At 34.6% G+C, this 17,310-nt stretch overlaps 1 protein-coding gene across 1 annotated transcript; it reads right to left on the bottom strand.

Moving 5' to 3' along the window:
• Nucleotides 1-1,076: 1,076 nt before the first annotated feature.
• Nucleotides 1,077-16,776, bottom strand: LOC115443294 (luciferin 4-monooxygenase). The gene is made up of 11 exons (XM_030168650.2): nucleotides 16,603-16,776; nucleotides 12,639-12,846; nucleotides 9,105-9,294; nucleotides 8,649-8,798; nucleotides 6,479-6,641; nucleotides 5,752-5,886; nucleotides 4,894-5,025; nucleotides 4,499-4,579; nucleotides 3,388-3,534; nucleotides 2,503-2,668; nucleotides 1,077-1,624 (listed from the first exon to the last, which is right to left on the bottom strand). The coding sequence occupies exons 1-11, from the start codon at nucleotides 16,684-16,686 to the stop codon at nucleotides 1,497-1,499; spliced, it is 1,584 nt and encodes a 527-aa protein (XP_030024510.2). The 5' UTR covers nucleotides 16,687-16,776; the 3' UTR covers nucleotides 1,077-1,496.
• Nucleotides 16,777-17,310: the final 534 nt, after the last annotated feature.

The following is a 17,310-nucleotide window of genomic DNA, read 5'->3' as shown; positions in this document are numbered from 1 at the left end:
TAACCAAAACTAAGTATTGTTGTCAACGGTGATATGATATCGCTTTTTATAGATTGATCGTTGAACTCGTCATAAAAATACGCCTTTATCTACTAAGATTTAGACAGAAACGAGGCTTGAGCCCTATTTTGCTGAGCATCCGTCCCATGTAAATCTAAGTGTTATTTCGAATCAAAATACAATTTTAAGTTGGCCGACCGAGAAACTATAGGTAGATATACTTAATACTTGCAGCTTAAGTACGCTTCTATAGAAACTAGGCAATTTTGTATGCCCTATGCACATATATTTATTCAATGAATAATCTAAACAATCTTTTGGTGTCTCCTAAAATTATAATTCGATATCAGAAGAAATGGCAAACAACGATACGTCTAACAGTTATTCAACGAAGATTTATAGAAGGCATATTATCGGCTCTAAAGTTTTTGGAATTGATTCCGGGTCAAGATTCTTTGTTTCGATAATAATGCATTTGTCCAAAACATTTTTTTATTACCATAGTAGACAAACGAGCGAGCGGTCCGCCTGATGTTAAGCAGCATCCGCCGCTCATGGACTAAAGCAATGCCAGGGGCGCAGCCAAGCCGTTGCCCACTGGACACATCATAGGATATCTTATCAGCAAATAATCAGTTAAGGAACACTTCATGTTGATTTTTAACAGCATTTCCCCGGAACTGGATACACCAGAGAAATTTTTTTGGAAGATGAATGGTCGTAACACTAAGCCCTTTTTTCAATATACTTATAATAGTATCTTGCGAAATCTTTACATTAAAATTATAAGACAGAACAGTGTTGCCATTTGTAAATCGATAATTACGGTGTGGCAAGGTTAAAATACCAAACAAAATATGATATTTCTTGAATCAGTAAAACCAACTTGTAATGAGGCGGGAGCTAAAACAATTCGTATCTTGTAACTTGAGTTTATTTATTAGGAATTTCCGGCAACCAAATGGTAGATTAGGGCCATATTATGGCGTGCTTAGTGTTATTCTCGTGTACATGGAGACACTAGGATACAGGCAGAAGCAAGATTAATAGGTATCGAATTAAAAGATAAGTCAACATTGCAGTGTAGTACATGTTTACTTACTAAATTACACTTAAATATTTCGTATCAATTAATCAATAAAGAAAACAACAATGAACATGTATATAAATATAATTAATATCATTATTTATAACATTAAAACGTATCTATATTGATTCCAACAAATATAATACCTGAACGGCGTATACTTTATCGCTATGAATATAAATTATATTTTTATACTTAAACGAATAAAGTGAATTCATCAGCTATCAAAAATATAAACAAATATATTATTTACATTTTTGATACAAGAATTCTGCTTGAACTTTACTCTGATGTTGAGTGCAGTCCAAATTTGGACATTATACGACATTGACTAACGGGCGTCTTTCTCAGTGGTACGAAAATCACTTTACCATAATAGCCAGACGAATTTATACTAATATTGACCTAATTATTCTCTCTGTAGATCGGCCACCATTGTTTTTAGTTTTGCACGGGCTATTTTCCCTGCAGATGTCATTGGAAGGGCGTCCATAAATGCTACACCTCCTCGTAACTGTTTACTTGCGGATAGTTTACCTGAAAAAATATATGAATGTAGTGTAACTAGATAATTTATACAATACTTAAATTATGTATAGAATTATATCTAAACTTATATCTAGACTTATGTACATAATATACAAACTTATATCTGAAATAAGTACTCATAATATTTGGTTTAATTCACTTGTATAGATTATCTAGTTCCATTACATGAAATTAATTATTTATACAATTTCATCGAGGGACGAGGAGCACGAGTTGAGAGATATTTAGGTGATAGATTTTAAGGTGTCTTTTATTGATACTAGTTTTTTATTTTATTTTATTATTTTACAACACATTATAAAGCGACTATCACGTTTCTTTATAATATGTTGTATACGTGTGAGTTACGCTTGATAATATGGTCGTAAGGTTGAAATTTGCAGTTTTTATTTAGACAAAGCGAATTTTTATACGCACTCCACTACACCTGATGATGAGTAGCTCCCAGATATCATATGTAAGGGTGATTATTCCGTCTTCGAAGCCGAATATACACACTTTTATAGAATAATATCAGCCCGGCATTAAAATATAGAGCTCCACTGCTGGGCAAGGGCCTTCTCTATTACTGAAAGGGCCTTAGCCCACTACGCAGGCCTGGTGCGGATTAGCGGACTTCGCATACCCTCCAAATTCTTATAAAGAGCTTCTCAGGCATGCAGGTTTCCTCACGATGTTATCCTTCACCGTTAAAGCAACCGATAATTCACAAATACACGCATAACTTTAGAAAACTCAGAGGTGTGTGCCCTTTGGTTTTGCCATTGACATTCGTCTCGGCAGTCCGTTCCACTCCCAACTAGGCTATTGCCGCTTGCGCAGATTTATAGAGAAATTTCAAGATTATTTTTATAGAAAATACGCACTAGCAACCAAGTCCTTGATCTCTTGGGCGGTGACGTTGGCACCCTTGTTTCGGACGACGCACGCTACTGGCAAATCTCCTTCGTCCGCGTCGTCTACTGACGTCACGCTTACGTCATAAACTCCTTCGTGCTGTCTGATCACCTCCTCTATTTCTGGAGGTACTATCTGGAAATGTTACAAAAACGTATTCTGTTGTTTTATATATTCTTATTAAATCTTCAAAATCCTATACCTATAAGTACTTATTTATATTATATTTCACTCTAGAGTCGCTTCTAGTGGGCGGAGTTTGACTAAATACGAAGTGTAATATCGATTTGTCTCTACTGTGTGATCATTATACGCTAAATATTATTCATAGTTATATTTTTTTAATTAAAATTGTTCATAAAAGCTGATTTAGCCTAATCCTACCTATGATTGTCATTAGTTATTGACATTGACTCTATACACAAATGCACAAAGTTTTGTTTACCAACGGCCGTTTCCAGTAAACAAGACCAATATTAATCTTCGATCTGATCTCGGGAAAAAACCAGTCGAAATAAGTCATTTGGTAACATGGCAAAAACCTTTGTAGTGATTGGTCGATTTTCGCGATAGATCGAAAAAACGTTTGAGATATTCTATTGAAAACAACCGTTATAAGATATTGTTTAAAAGAAAAAATAACTATTAGACAGAACCATAGTTATAACCATTAAAACCGAAGAATAGAAGATATAACAAGATCTAAGTTATTTATAGCAACAATAATATTGGAGTCTAACAATAATAGGTAAATAACTCTTGAAAAGTGTAGAGAAAAAAATTTTGGAAAAGGACTTTTAGACTTGTCGAACTGTAAACAAAAGCTAGTATTGAATAAAACAAAATTAACACACCGTGTAACCTCTATTTTTGATGACCATTTTCAACCTCTCCACAAAGAAGAAGTTATCTTCCGCATCTCTATACAATAAATCGCCGGTTTTGAACCATCCGTCTTCAGTAAACGCTTTCGCTGTTTCTTCAGGATTGTTATAGTACTCCTGAAAAGGGAAAGTGAATTTTATTATTATTTGAATAAGATGCAATTTTATGATAGCCGGTCAATAAGACTCCTATATTGTGGACGAAACTTTTTACGTCAGGTTGGCTTTACATTATTCTACACTAGATGTTCCTCGCAGCTTTGCCTGCATGAACGACCTTTCCCACTACGAAAGACTATACGACACCAGCAGCCTATATTTAAAAAATCCATTGTTTCTCAGTAATGTGTTAATCCAGGGTATGGTCTAGTGGTATAACAATATTCATCGAAATCCGCTTAATTGTTACTGAGTTTGCTTCTAATAAACATACAAACATCCAAACATTTTTATAAACTTTCCCATTTATAATATGGATATAAATCAATTTCGCTCTTAAGTCCGATATCAAGTGAGACGATGTCAAATTAGTAGGATCTTAAGATCTTCATTATTTAATAAACGGATATCAACAACATCTCCAATAATAACTTAAGTCAGAGCATAATATGACGGATATTGACATTTGAGTTCTGTTAATTAAGCAACACCGACTCAAATGAGAGCAAGCTCTTAAGTGGCAAGGTTGTTTATATATCCAATATATTTATCTCTACTTGAGATCCTACTGGAGGGTAAGATTGGTTAATACCGCACGAAGAATGCCTTAGAAAAATCTGGAAACTTTTGCGATATTTCGTAGCTAATCGTGAACTCGCGATAGATATTTTATACCGATAACATGTTCCGTTCTGAGAGGCATGGCTATATTAATCAATCTTACTTATAAAAAATTCGTAAAGCTATGCTTAGTAAAACACAAATTTATTCGATCAGCTGTAAGTCAAAACCCACCATCTTACCACTTAATAAGATTTAAACTAGGAAACTGGTGATGTCTTTGACAGCTACTTAAGCAATTCTTAAGCACTTCTTAATGCTAAAACAAGTTTATAAGTAAGACTGAATTTGTTTAACTTACCGCAAAACAAATTCCTTTTGTCCATAATTCACCGGGAACGCCTGGCTCTGTAATTTCTTTACCCGTGTCTGGATCTATTAGCTAAAATATAATTGCGGTTTAATTAATTTATAATATATATTATTTTTAAAATTCATAAGAAAAAGTCAGCTCTACAAAAGTTAGGGAATTGAACACTTCAAATTATGTATGTTAATACATAATACGTGTATTAACACGTTAAGTTTAATGGAAATAATATTTATATCTAAAAAAAACTCTTAATTAATCTTATCTAATAGTAGTGAAGCAAAAATTTTTGTTGATAAAGGCAATAAATTATAGAGGCAATTTGTTTGGAATTTCTTCAGCAATTGTTGTAGCTGATTGTATGTACCTACTCAATAAAAACTTACCTTCACTAGTACAGCGTCAGATCTCTTGCCGCAGTTTCCAACCGGCCCCTTGGGATTTGGTAAGAAAATTGGCCCCAAATTCTCCGTTTGGCCATAAATTTCGAAAACCGCAGCGTCTTCTCTTGTTCTTTTCTAAAATATATAACATCAATTAGTTCGTATTTTGAAATGTTTAAATCATAAACATGTAAAAATTTACACCGCATAAAAAGATCAATGTAATGCAATCGTGCATAGCCGCTTAGGACCTGATTCTGATAATTTGCATATTTAAGAGGCGATTACTCAATAAATATAACTTTATTACAACAAAAACATAGAGCTAATAACGTTAAGTATTACTTTAACAATAATTGCTATAACTGAGTTCAGCATTTCAATATTGTCAGGGGCCCCAGGACTAGGCCATGTCCTCTACCTTTGACTACTTAAGTATAATTAGAATGTCAAACTCATGAGTTGGCAACTAAGCAAAAAACAAACTGATATCAACAAATAAAACAATAATCCTAAAAAGAAACTCAAATCTACAAACTCTTTTTTAAAATCAAACTCTATACATACTTGGTAAACTAGATAGTTGAAAAATTATACACTTAATTAGGAATTAAAAAAAAAAAACAATTCAAAAAATTTCAAAAATAAGGAAAAATTATAATAAAGGAGAACTAAACTAATTCTAATAATATTGATAAAAAGAAGAATACTGTTTAATCTGTGCTAAAACAAGTGATATCAATTTATTAGGTCCTTTCACATGTAAGAACTTAATATTTATAGAGGGCCACTGGTTCATCTGTTGCTACATACGTTTTACTACTTCATCAATCAGTTAGTAAGATATTATAACGCACTTACCTGAACTTCGCTCCATACATCCGGATACACCTTGCCCCCGGTCAATATGACCATGTTAAAGCAGGCAAAGTCACAGACCTTCTCGTGCTTTATCATAGAGGACGCTAGAGTCGGGCTCATCATGACTGTTGCGGGCTAAAACAAGCATTAGATTTCAAACCAAAAGCAAATTTCAGGAAATTTATACGTTCGTCGAGTTCTAATAAAATCATAACAGGCAGTGATAATCATAAGGGGAGGATTCGCCTGCACAGCGACCCCGCTGGATAGCGAATAATTATGTTCTCTATTTATATAATGACTGTTATAGCTACACTTTTATATTTAAACGTAATATTAAATAATATTTAACTGTTTAGGCTGAAGGATGCTGACCGCTGTGATACGATTAGTACAACCGCCAACTACATATGCTAAATCCACAATAATATTGTGTAATTAATAAATATTTATTTGTTATATTCAACTTCTAATAAATAATTTTAAATAAAAACTATACGCAAGTTAAAACTCGCTATAACGCCGCATTAAGCGTGTGTATATACGGTTTCGAATAGGCCGGCATAAGTGTCAACTAATAATCATCTCTTGTCAATGGACACTATCAGAACGCCACTCACCTTACCATTAGGTACAGTAGAGTCGCTTCGCCCGTATATAAATAACATACCTATAACCTCCCTTGCCTTAGCTGCTATAAAAAATATATTTGACACAATATACATACTTTATATATATTAATCATGTCGATAATGTCTCCTGTGGTTAAATTCGGCGAAGAACTTTGCACTCTCGTCATTTTTGTCAACGGCATTATGATCGGATTGAAGAACCCGGATATCCATTGAATTGGTGATATATGCAGGCCATTTCTTGGTGTTAGTTCTTCCCTAAAATAGGAATTTAATTTATATTATTAAAAGTACAAATTACAAACACACTAATAGAGATTCTCCATTGTTTGCAGTTGATTTGAAGTTCAATCGCAGAAGTCAAAGTTTGTTTTTTAAACGGATTACTTTTTGGAACTACCATTCCGGTTCTGATAATTTTCTGGTTTTTAATAATCAACACTATCTCTGAACGCTGCTAGTTGCTTTCATTTTATATCCGGGTCTGTATGTATTTGGTACACGCAGGCGCGCGTAGTTAGAACAGTTTCTAGTATAAACTGGCTAGGCCTTAGTAATTAGTAAAGTTTTGACCTTAGATATTAGTAAAATAAGTAGGTATAATATCTCAGCCCCAAACCTAAACGGGGGCAAACCGGGGCCCATGCCACAGGCTGAGAATTTCGAAGGCGGCAAGTTCAAACTTGGCAAACGAATACACAATCAGTAACGCAATTTTGACTACAGAGACGTTCAGTTCATTAAACACAAAATAAATAATTTATGACGATGCTAACAAAAATAAAAATATATATAGGTATATGTAGGTGGGCGGAGGCGTATTTTCCACATTTTGCCCCGCCTCGAAAAGAATCAAGATCAAGGGCTGCAAAATCTACATGGATAACTTACGCTTAAATCCACGAAGAGAAATGCAACATGCTCTTAGATTATAGCGAATATATTCAGAAGCCGTACACTCCCATTCGTACAACTAGTGATAAACTATAATCTATAGAATCAATCATCGTGATTGCAAGACGAAGCCATAAAGTATTGCGGAGAACTGTGACTTCTGTGGCATGAGTACAAAATTAAATGATTTACCATACGTCTCTGTAGTTTATTATCTATAATATAAAAATGAATCGCTGAATGTGTTGCTAAGCGCAAATGTCGAGAGCAGCTGAACCGATTTCGTTAATTATTTTTTTTATAATATTCCTCAGTAGTAAGTACGGGGATGGTTCTTACGGAGAGAAAAAATTTGAAAATTGTCTCAAAAAGCCTAAAAACAACCCTTTTCTATATCCCCATACAAAAGATTCGTAAACAATGGAAAGAATTTTAGGTGTTTTATAATTTTTATTTTTCGACATAATGTAATCGTTGACTTATCAACTTTCTTTTTTCTGTTTTTATTTTATAATTTTATATTATAACAGAATAAGTATTAAAAAAAAAGATTTGAGAATAGACTGTTAGGCGGTACGAAGTTCGCCGGGTCAGCTAGTTTACTAATATTAATGTATGTACAAATTAAACCATTGCAGTGATAGCGAGATAATTCCGTAAACAGGGTCATTTTAAGTTGTGGTTGCTTACTTGAGCACAGAATTTGGATAATGTTGTATGTTTTTTCTTGTTTGTTTCGTAACTGTGCAACGTCTACCGGTAATGCTAAATAATCACTACATAGTATTTAAAACAAAGTCGCTTTCTCTGTCCCTATGTCCCTTTGTATGCTTAAATCTTTAAAACTACGCAACGGATTTTAATGAGGTTTTTTTTTAATAGATAGAGTGATTCAAGAGGAAAGTTTATATGTATAATAACATCCATTAAATAGTGGAGAAATACTGTTATTTTGTTATGTTATACCCGTGCGAAGCCAGAGCGGGCCGCTATGTTTTTACGCGACCTCTTCAACAGTCATCATTATATTTCCGTCAATTTACATAAAACCATAATGTACTAAACCTAAACCGTAATAATTGCACTATTTTTTAATAAATATCCTACAAAAATCAGCTCAGTAGATTTTGAAAAAATCGATCACGTATAGACAGCTGGGGACTTCGTTTTATAATATTATGTAGATGATATTTATGTTTCTTTCCTTTTTAATTTTATATCAATCTACGGCAACTTGTTATTTTGTAGTAAACTGTGGATAACGTTGTGGGCTGTACACTTATGTAAACGTTGATACAGTAACAACCTGTTTGTAAATTTCGTTGTGGAGCTGTTTGTTATCCCGTAATAAATAAATAAATAAATACGCACGCTTTTTTCTTATTAAACATTGTCAACGCTGGGCTCATCATTTTCTGGAACCAGGCCATGTGTGTGAATGCTGCGAATTTGATTATCCCTGTTGTGCCACCAGAGCTGACGAGCCACGCGTATATTTTGCTCAGGTCGAACGTTGCTACCCTAAAAATATATATAAATTCAGTTTTGTTGATAGAAGGGTTACCCTTAAAAAACAGCATTTGTGAAATGGGTAGAGGGCCACGTAATGCTGGGTCATCTAGACCTAAACGATTGCAAAAGAAGTTGTGCCAAGGATACGGCGATGTCCCATGCAACTGCCAATTAGGCAACAATTAAACTTTTTAAACAACCGCTAGTTCATTCTTAATTTACTGCCTAAAAAAGGGCCCGCGTTAAATTAGTATATATCCTTTTTATTCTTTTACTTAGTGTTCTGTTTTAACTTAAGTAATAACCCATACTCACTGAAAATCGTCTATTGGTGAATTGTCATCATACTGCTCGATCAATTCAGCCATGGGATTCTCACCATCGAAAGTGAAGACTTTGGTATCTATATTTGCTTGTTCTGCTGCCTTTACAAAGTCACAATAATTTTCTTTTTGACAGAACGCTACTTTTGGCCTAGTAGTTTTTATCACCGTGTTAATTTCATCTGCAACAAAAGTTTTTTTTAAAACGTTTATACTTTCGTATTTATAATAAGATATATCATCAAACAACGGGCCGGTACGAGTATCAATGACCAGTTGCCTTGGTCTGTCAAACTATTAGTGTTTTTCCGCAAAAAGTGCTACAAATATTCTGACAAAAATATTTATATTTTATCAGTCCATAAAGTTTTTTTTAAATACGTTTATACTATCGTCTTTATGTCGAACTAGTTTCCTGGAATTTCGATTATTTTTTTACAGGGCGCGGCAGTGTCATCCCCCTGATGATGGGCGGGTCTGATTACTTCTCCACAGTCTTCATAATTATTCCGATTTAAAAGTTGAGGGCCGAGCGTGTTTTCCTTTAGCGCTCGCTTCGTATTTTGATCGCACGTTTACATGTCTTGTCCTTCCCCCTCCCCCTCTTAAATCGGTCCCTGCATCACGTTTACTGCGTCTTTAACTTGCGCATGAAGGATAACATCGGATACATAGACTCTATAAAGAAAGTTTCTCTATAGAGTCTATGTATCCGACGTTCCCACATGAATGCGTTCCATGGCATGCAATATATTTTGGTACATTACATAAAAATATACGTAAATACAGTGATTTGGTTCCAAACAAAGGTTGAGAGGTGCCAGAGTCGTACCGGCACATTAACTGTATCTATGAACGGGGCCTCTGGGATTAGGGGCCCCTCTCGGCCCATAGCTACATTAAGAAGGAGCCTAAAAGTGTGCACTGCCTTGAAGGGCTCTCACAAATTTCGATACAGGACCCTTCTGTTGCCAACTACGCCACTAGTAGGTACATCATCATCATCATCAGCCTACAGCTGTTCACTGCTGAACATAGGCCTCCCCTAAAGCGCGCCACGCTGTTCGGTCCTCCGCTCTCCGTAGGTACGTTTTATCTATTATCAAAAGTGCATTTACTCGTAATTGTAGATACAATGTGTGTAGATACAGTGTGTGTAGAATATACAGATTGTATATTCTAGATAAGATATTTAATCGGCCATATTAATAACGGTGTTCTTATAAATAGCATTGTCATAAATTATCATACTTGAATAAAGTTAAGGTTTTTGGATCATATTTAGATTTAAGCCGAGTGTTAATGTATCAGCCGACGATTGCATTTTATAATTTTTTATCTTCTATATTAAAAATAATACTAATCTATGTATAATTAGGTAGGTACTGAAAAATAACAATGAATAAAAATATAAAAAATTAAAAAATATTGATATTATTCAAGTAAAAATTCAGTAGATGAGAGATGATGATATGTGTGAGATCTGGGTTGCTATAATATATTCCTTACGGAACAGTAATATCCCGATGGAAGAAATTCAAGCGTATACCTAGGTCGAAGGGATTTAAGTAAGAGGTACCAATATCTGGTATGTACAACGCATTCAGAAGTTGCGCATGTGTAATTTTTGTGAATGAATATAATATAGTCACACACAACATCACGCATTTATCCCCGAAGGGGTATGCAGAGGCGCAACCGAGGCACCCACTTTTCGCCAAGTGGGTTCCGTGATCCGTCCCATGATGTGATAGCGGGCGAGCCTATCGCCATATCGGGCACAAATTCCAGACTCCACGCTGATACTGAGCAGAAAAACCCAAATAACACTTTTCTCGACCCAGGATTTGAACCCAAGACCTCAGAGCGCTGTCCGTGCATGCAGTACAACTACGCCACCAAAGCATAATACAGTCAAGGGGCCTTATTCCGTCTACGGGGCCATATCCGTCTTTTTGCAATTACAGGCATTCTCATTGAAGAAAAGCTTTAATGCTAAAAGAGTAAAAAAAATAAAAAGTCCCCTAATTATCTATACGGCTATTAAAGTTGTCCCTCGATAAGAACGCCTGTAATTGCAAAAAGATGGATATCTCTTTAGACGGAATAATGCCACCTGACTGTACGTCAGAAGGTTAAAAATATAGTGTTATGTTTTGTTGACATCTATTCAACGTATCTATGCCTTTAATTAAGTATAATATGGATGGATTTTTTAAGATACAGTATAAAATTTTTTTTGTTGTGCCGTGTGAGTACATTGACCGTAGCAGCTTTCGGTAATTCATTTATATCTCATGTCATTGACTCCGCTCGTATCTACTACGAACTACTAATTGATTATATACAACCAAGATATATAACTATGTATATATATCATTTTGTATAAACTTCCTTTCAGCAGGTGTTAAATAGTGCGGATAATACCCATTGTCCAAATAAAAAGTAAGTAAGTATAACACTTTTATGTTACTAATATTGCAATGTGAAGTGTTTTATGATTATTTTGACAGACGATAAAGCAATCGATGACATATTAATTTTATTGTACGAAAGTCAGTCATAAAATATTTAACAGATAACGACTTTAATATTAAATTTCGCATGGTGTCGCTAACTTTGGAGGTAATTATTTTTTATTTTATAGATTTAGAATGTAGTATAGTATTGTTGCCAAGTGAGAAAAATATTTGGTCATAATATGGTTGTTGAAATGTGGTCCTGAACCCTGTATGAAAAATTTAAGTCAACAGCTAATAAATTTCAAATACTTAGACTGTCTTTACAGCTGTCTTATCTTAAACCTTCCATACGTATTTACACCATTTCGTTACCGGAGAAAATACGGAATTACATCAAATGAATGATAATATAATAAACACTAGCTTTGGCTCGCGGCTTTGCCCGCGTGAATAAAATCGTCCTATTAAGTAGCCTATTTCCTTTCCAGGGTCTCAAACTATTTCAATACCAAACATCAAAATCCGTTGGATTGTTTTTGAGTCTATCGCGTTGACAGGTAGACAGATGCAGCGGGGGACTTTGTTATAAAATATAATTTTTAGAACCTTTTATGAGAAACGATTCCATCACACATAATTCAGTTTACCCCGTTTTTGCAAATAATTTTCATTATTCCGCACCTATTGGCCATAGCATATAGCCTATAACCTTCCTCGATAAATGGGACGTCCTATCCAACGTAAAAAAAAATCATACTAATATGAAATTAACTGAAATTCCTGAGATTAGCGCATCCAAACAAACCAACAGACCTTTTAAATAGTTAAGTATAGGCACCTACTTCGATATTTATTTACTTAATGTTACAAGGCTGTTAATAATAACTTGTAAAACCAGTTTCGGATAGGTCGGAAGTGAAAGTATATAAAACATATTTTAACTTCAAAACTCCTCAAATTAACTTAGGTTAAACTCACAGAAAACATTTACACCATAAATTATTTTTAGAAATGAATACATAGTGTGAATATTTTGCTCATTCTGATGTTATAAAGAACCTTACCAAACTTAAACAAAGGATCCACGCCAACTATGGGCAGCCCGTTCATTAATGCCGCATAATACGGAATGAACAAATCCATGTGGTTTCTGCCTCCAAGAGCTAGAACATCCCCGGGCTTGAATCCCAGTTTTCTGAAGCATCTCGCTAACCGTATAGACCGCTTTAATACTGATGCATTGGTTTCTTGTTCGCCAGTCGCGTGATCAATCTGCAAACAAAATTGAATTGGAGAACTTTTTAACGTATACGTGGCAAGTGGTACCATCTAGAGTCTGGGTTCCTAACCTGGGAGTAATTACCCCTGCGGGGGTAAATCAGCTATTTCACAGGGGTAACAAAGAACCTAATTATAAGATCGTGGAAAAAGTAACAGAGCTGACGTCGAATTATAAGGCTGTTGTGCAATTTATGATAAATAAAGATGTTTGTATTTGCTTGTATTGTTTATTTTGATAACATCATGAAGGCGGGGTAAATTAGTTTTCCGCTTTGATCACAGGGTTAACAATATTGAAAAGGTTAGGAATCACTGATCTAGAGTCTAGGCGTGTGGTACGTCTGAAGAAAATAAATGAAAGTTAAGGAGCTTTATTCTGTCTACGGTAGCAACTCCGTCTTTTAGCAGTTACGGATGTTCTAATTGAATGAAAATTTTGATAGGCGCATCCTGCCGTTCTAAGCTCAAAAGCGGTATCTCAAAAAAATCAAAATCTAGTTTTTTATGTCGTCAGATAGCTTAAAGAAATACCCGTCCAATGAACTTTGTGAAATAACGGTATCTTATTTAGAACTTGTTAAAAAAAAAACTTAGAAGAGTTTCTCTATCTCAGTTTTACATACAAAACTTCGATTATCTATCTCGAAATGAGGTTTCCCTGACATACCGCTTTTGCGCTTAGCAGGGCAGCATAGGTAAAAGAGACAAAAAGTTCTCTATTAGTACAACCGTCGGAGTTTAGTATGTTGATTTTCATTACAAACACACATGTAAAATAATTATACAAGAATAAAAATAGAAACTGGATATTAAAAATAATAAAACATTAAACATACTTATTTCGTATGAGTTCATACAGCAGTATAAAAAAATGATAATCCTTATTCGTATAATTTATCATCCGTTAACTTCACTTGACGTAAATCTGTTTTTTATAGTTACAAGTGCCATATTTCTGTGATTTCATCATAAATAATTAACAACTTATACGTATATACGTACCGCATCTTATATGTATATTGATCACAGGTCAAGTTTTTTGAGATACTCATGATGTTCTCCACGCATTGTTTATAAAATGCCTTTTGATATTGAACCTCTTGAAGCATTTCAAATAATAAAATTTATAAATTACTTACGCACTTTATTGCATACGTAGTTACTTACTTACTTATATAGAACATAGTATGTAAAGTTTTTAAAATGGCTAACATTATACCTATCCACGTACTCCATTAAACTAATTATTCCATATTACATAAGATATAACATGTAGAATAATAAATATTACTTATTCAGTGAGGTATATTATATTGTAATAACTATTTATTGATTTATATTATCAACAGCTCTACAAATAAATGTTTAAATCATTCATTTACTTATAGCGTATTCGTAGAGTGATTGTTCCAATTAAAAGTAGGTCATTTAAAATCAATTAAGTATCTGTACTTCGCATGTACTATGACTGCTTTGAGATCCTTTGGTGAAATCGAAAAAGTAGGTAGTATTTTTAAAATTAAAGACTCTATCTCAGTGATGGCAAACGTTTAATGGTTAACGAGCCATTTATAAAAAAAATATGGCCTGTAACGTGCCATGAAGGACCGGTTTTATCTATCCAAGTGCCCCTTTTAACAACTTTTTTATGACTCAACAATTTTTTATTTGTATTTTTTTTTTATCGTGGCTCGGCAGAGTGGCTTCACTGCACGTGATGTTAAGCGAAGTCAAGCTCAAATAAAGATACATTCATAAGACATATCACGCGTCTATCCCATAGAGGTAGGCAGAGACTATGGATTACCACTTTGCACGATTCTGGCATACTTCTCGCGCTTCGTCAACCTTCATTAATCTTTTCATGCATTCCCGCCGGTTCATGGTAATTGACCTTGCCTTTAAGAATATCAGATATCTGATATTCGAAGGTTCGGTTCGGTCGACCCCTACCGGCTCTTCCATCCACATTCGCCATATACATTATTTGGCATAGGCTAATATATAGCACTACTGAACCGAATTTGAAAATTATTTCGCTGATATAAATCTTCGTTACTCTTATGCTATGGGCTAATATCTACTCCGGAAAATTACACAACGTTTTTTATATAAGACAAGCTCTGTAAACATGACTATATCTCCGAGCGCGGAGGACATCCTCGCTACATTTATTTTTCACTCTTTGTCGTTTTGTTATTGTAATTACGGACCGTATTTGAAAGAAAACATTTCTCTTCTACAAACAAAACATAAATTATCACTGTCTAAATTTTAAAACATGAATGTGCCTTACCTTGTTGGATTGTAATACATACCCTAATTACAAATTTTACATTTCAATTTTAATAATTAAAAACTATTAAACATATTGACAATTTGTTTTACAAACACTAAATTATCATTCGTATATTTAAAAATATATATATACAATATATATACTTATAAGAAGAAATTCGGAACGAAAAATGATATTGATACATTCAAGGCATTTACGGTTAGATTAAATAATTATATACGTGGCGCGTAGAAACACATTTCCTCTTATCTCATCACAAATCTCGAGGACACATATCAAACTACGCGTGGGAATGGCGTCCCATGAGAATTACTTTGTTACACAAAATATAAACATGAACTGGTAGTTATTTATACATAATACGAAAGATGCCACTGCTTATTGTGGCTCGTGTATTAATCTACCCTGTTTTACCCTACCCTTTTTTGGGACACCAGAAAATTCAGACTTCGAAGCCTCTTTGGAAAGCTAAAAACATTTATTTTCTTCTTCAATATTATTTTAACTATAAGTGGTCTGAATTTATTATTTAGAAAAAATATTATAGCTTGATACTTCGATTCCAGCTTCAAGCTGGAAACAGTATTTGTACCCAATTTGAGATGAAATATGCTGTAGACCCGCCGGTCCCATTCAGCGGTATTATTTGAATTATTATATACCTACTTACTATGTCCGAGTTTCGATAGATATATTTCTTAAATATTATGATTTATTGTAGGCTATTTTTATAACAAATATAAAACCTATTGTTTAATACCATTCGTATCCCCCCAAGGCAATTCTTGTGCGCTTGGTCTCCACACCAAATGCACGCCTATGCACGGGGGAACATTTGCCGCAACCCTAGCCACACAGCTCGTGTGTATATCTCATGGTTGTTCATTCACAGTGAGGTTTATAAGGGTTCGTGAACATTTCCCTTCTCTTCCCTTCCAACCATCCTAGTAATTCCTACTCCTTCCTCTTCTCTTCCTTCCCTATATCCCCTCCCTTCTTCCTCCCGGGCCCTAAGCAAGTCTAGCTGCAGGCTACCGAGCCTCCAGTGACAGCGGTAGGGCCCACCGACTCATCATGGGGCTGCCGTGGTTGCTAAGCTGGGGGATCGCTTGTACACCGTTGGCAGGGTAACCCCGGTGAAGACCACGGGAGTTCCACAAAAAAAAAATACCATTCGTAAAAACTGTTTTAAATATATTTCCTGTTATATTCAATATTTATAACAGACAAAATTAAATATTTTCCTTAGCATTACGGACGAAAAAGCTTGCTTTTGTTAAAATGCCATGAACTCATAAAAAATTTAACGCATGATTATAAACAGCACTGATCTTCGAACAGTTCATAAAAAAAGTTGCCGTGTTCTTTGCAAGAAACTAACCTAGTTTTCATTCAACAAACGACAAAAATAAACACACTAATTTAGTCTACCGTTTGGTCATACTAACCTGACAAATTGCGTCGGGCCGTCTCTTCATAGAATCCAAAAACAATTGCCCCATGTGAAAATTCAGATCGCTTGCACGCTCCATTGTATTAACTATCAACTACAGCACTAGACGTTCGACTCACTGTGAAGTTACGATACAACTGACGACCGTCCGGTTTCCTTTTGAACTTCTTTCATCTTTATCTTATTCAAAAGCGCAATTACATCACCTATATAATAATAATAGGTAGTACAAACTTTGGCAGACGGCCTTTGGACTTTAGGTAATGGAATTGTGTAGTATTTTTTCTATTTTGTTTCATGTTATTATGATTTTTATCGTTCGTTAGCCGCGTAGAGCAATTTATAGTTTATACTTACTTAACAATTATTTTTAAAGTGGCAGGGGCGCGCCCCTCTTCTAAAGCGTAATAACATGGAAGGGGGGAATTAATATAGATTTTGTTAAAATATTTCTATCCCCCTGGAATAATTCATATTTCTAGATGAAACGTACTATATGTTGTTCTGTACCCTTGGCAACGTTTATGCAAAATTTCATGATCTTCGCATAGAGTAGCAAAGGTATGAATGTGTAACAAACAAACTCAGTTTCATAATATTATTTACAATACTTATCGAGCGTGGGCTTTCTCTTCTTTACATTGAAGAGAAGGGCGACGTAGGCATTCCTATTATAGGTAGCAGGGTAACGTGGCAAACAATT

This window comes from Manduca sexta, chromosome 9 (assembly GCF_014839805.1).
Source record: "Manduca sexta isolate Smith_Timp_Sample1 chromosome 9, JHU_Msex_v1.0, whole genome shotgun sequence".
Classification (NCBI taxonomy): Eukaryota; Metazoa; Arthropoda; class Insecta; order Lepidoptera; family Sphingidae; genus Manduca; species Manduca sexta.
This window is presented reverse-complemented; position numbering and strand designations above follow the sequence as displayed.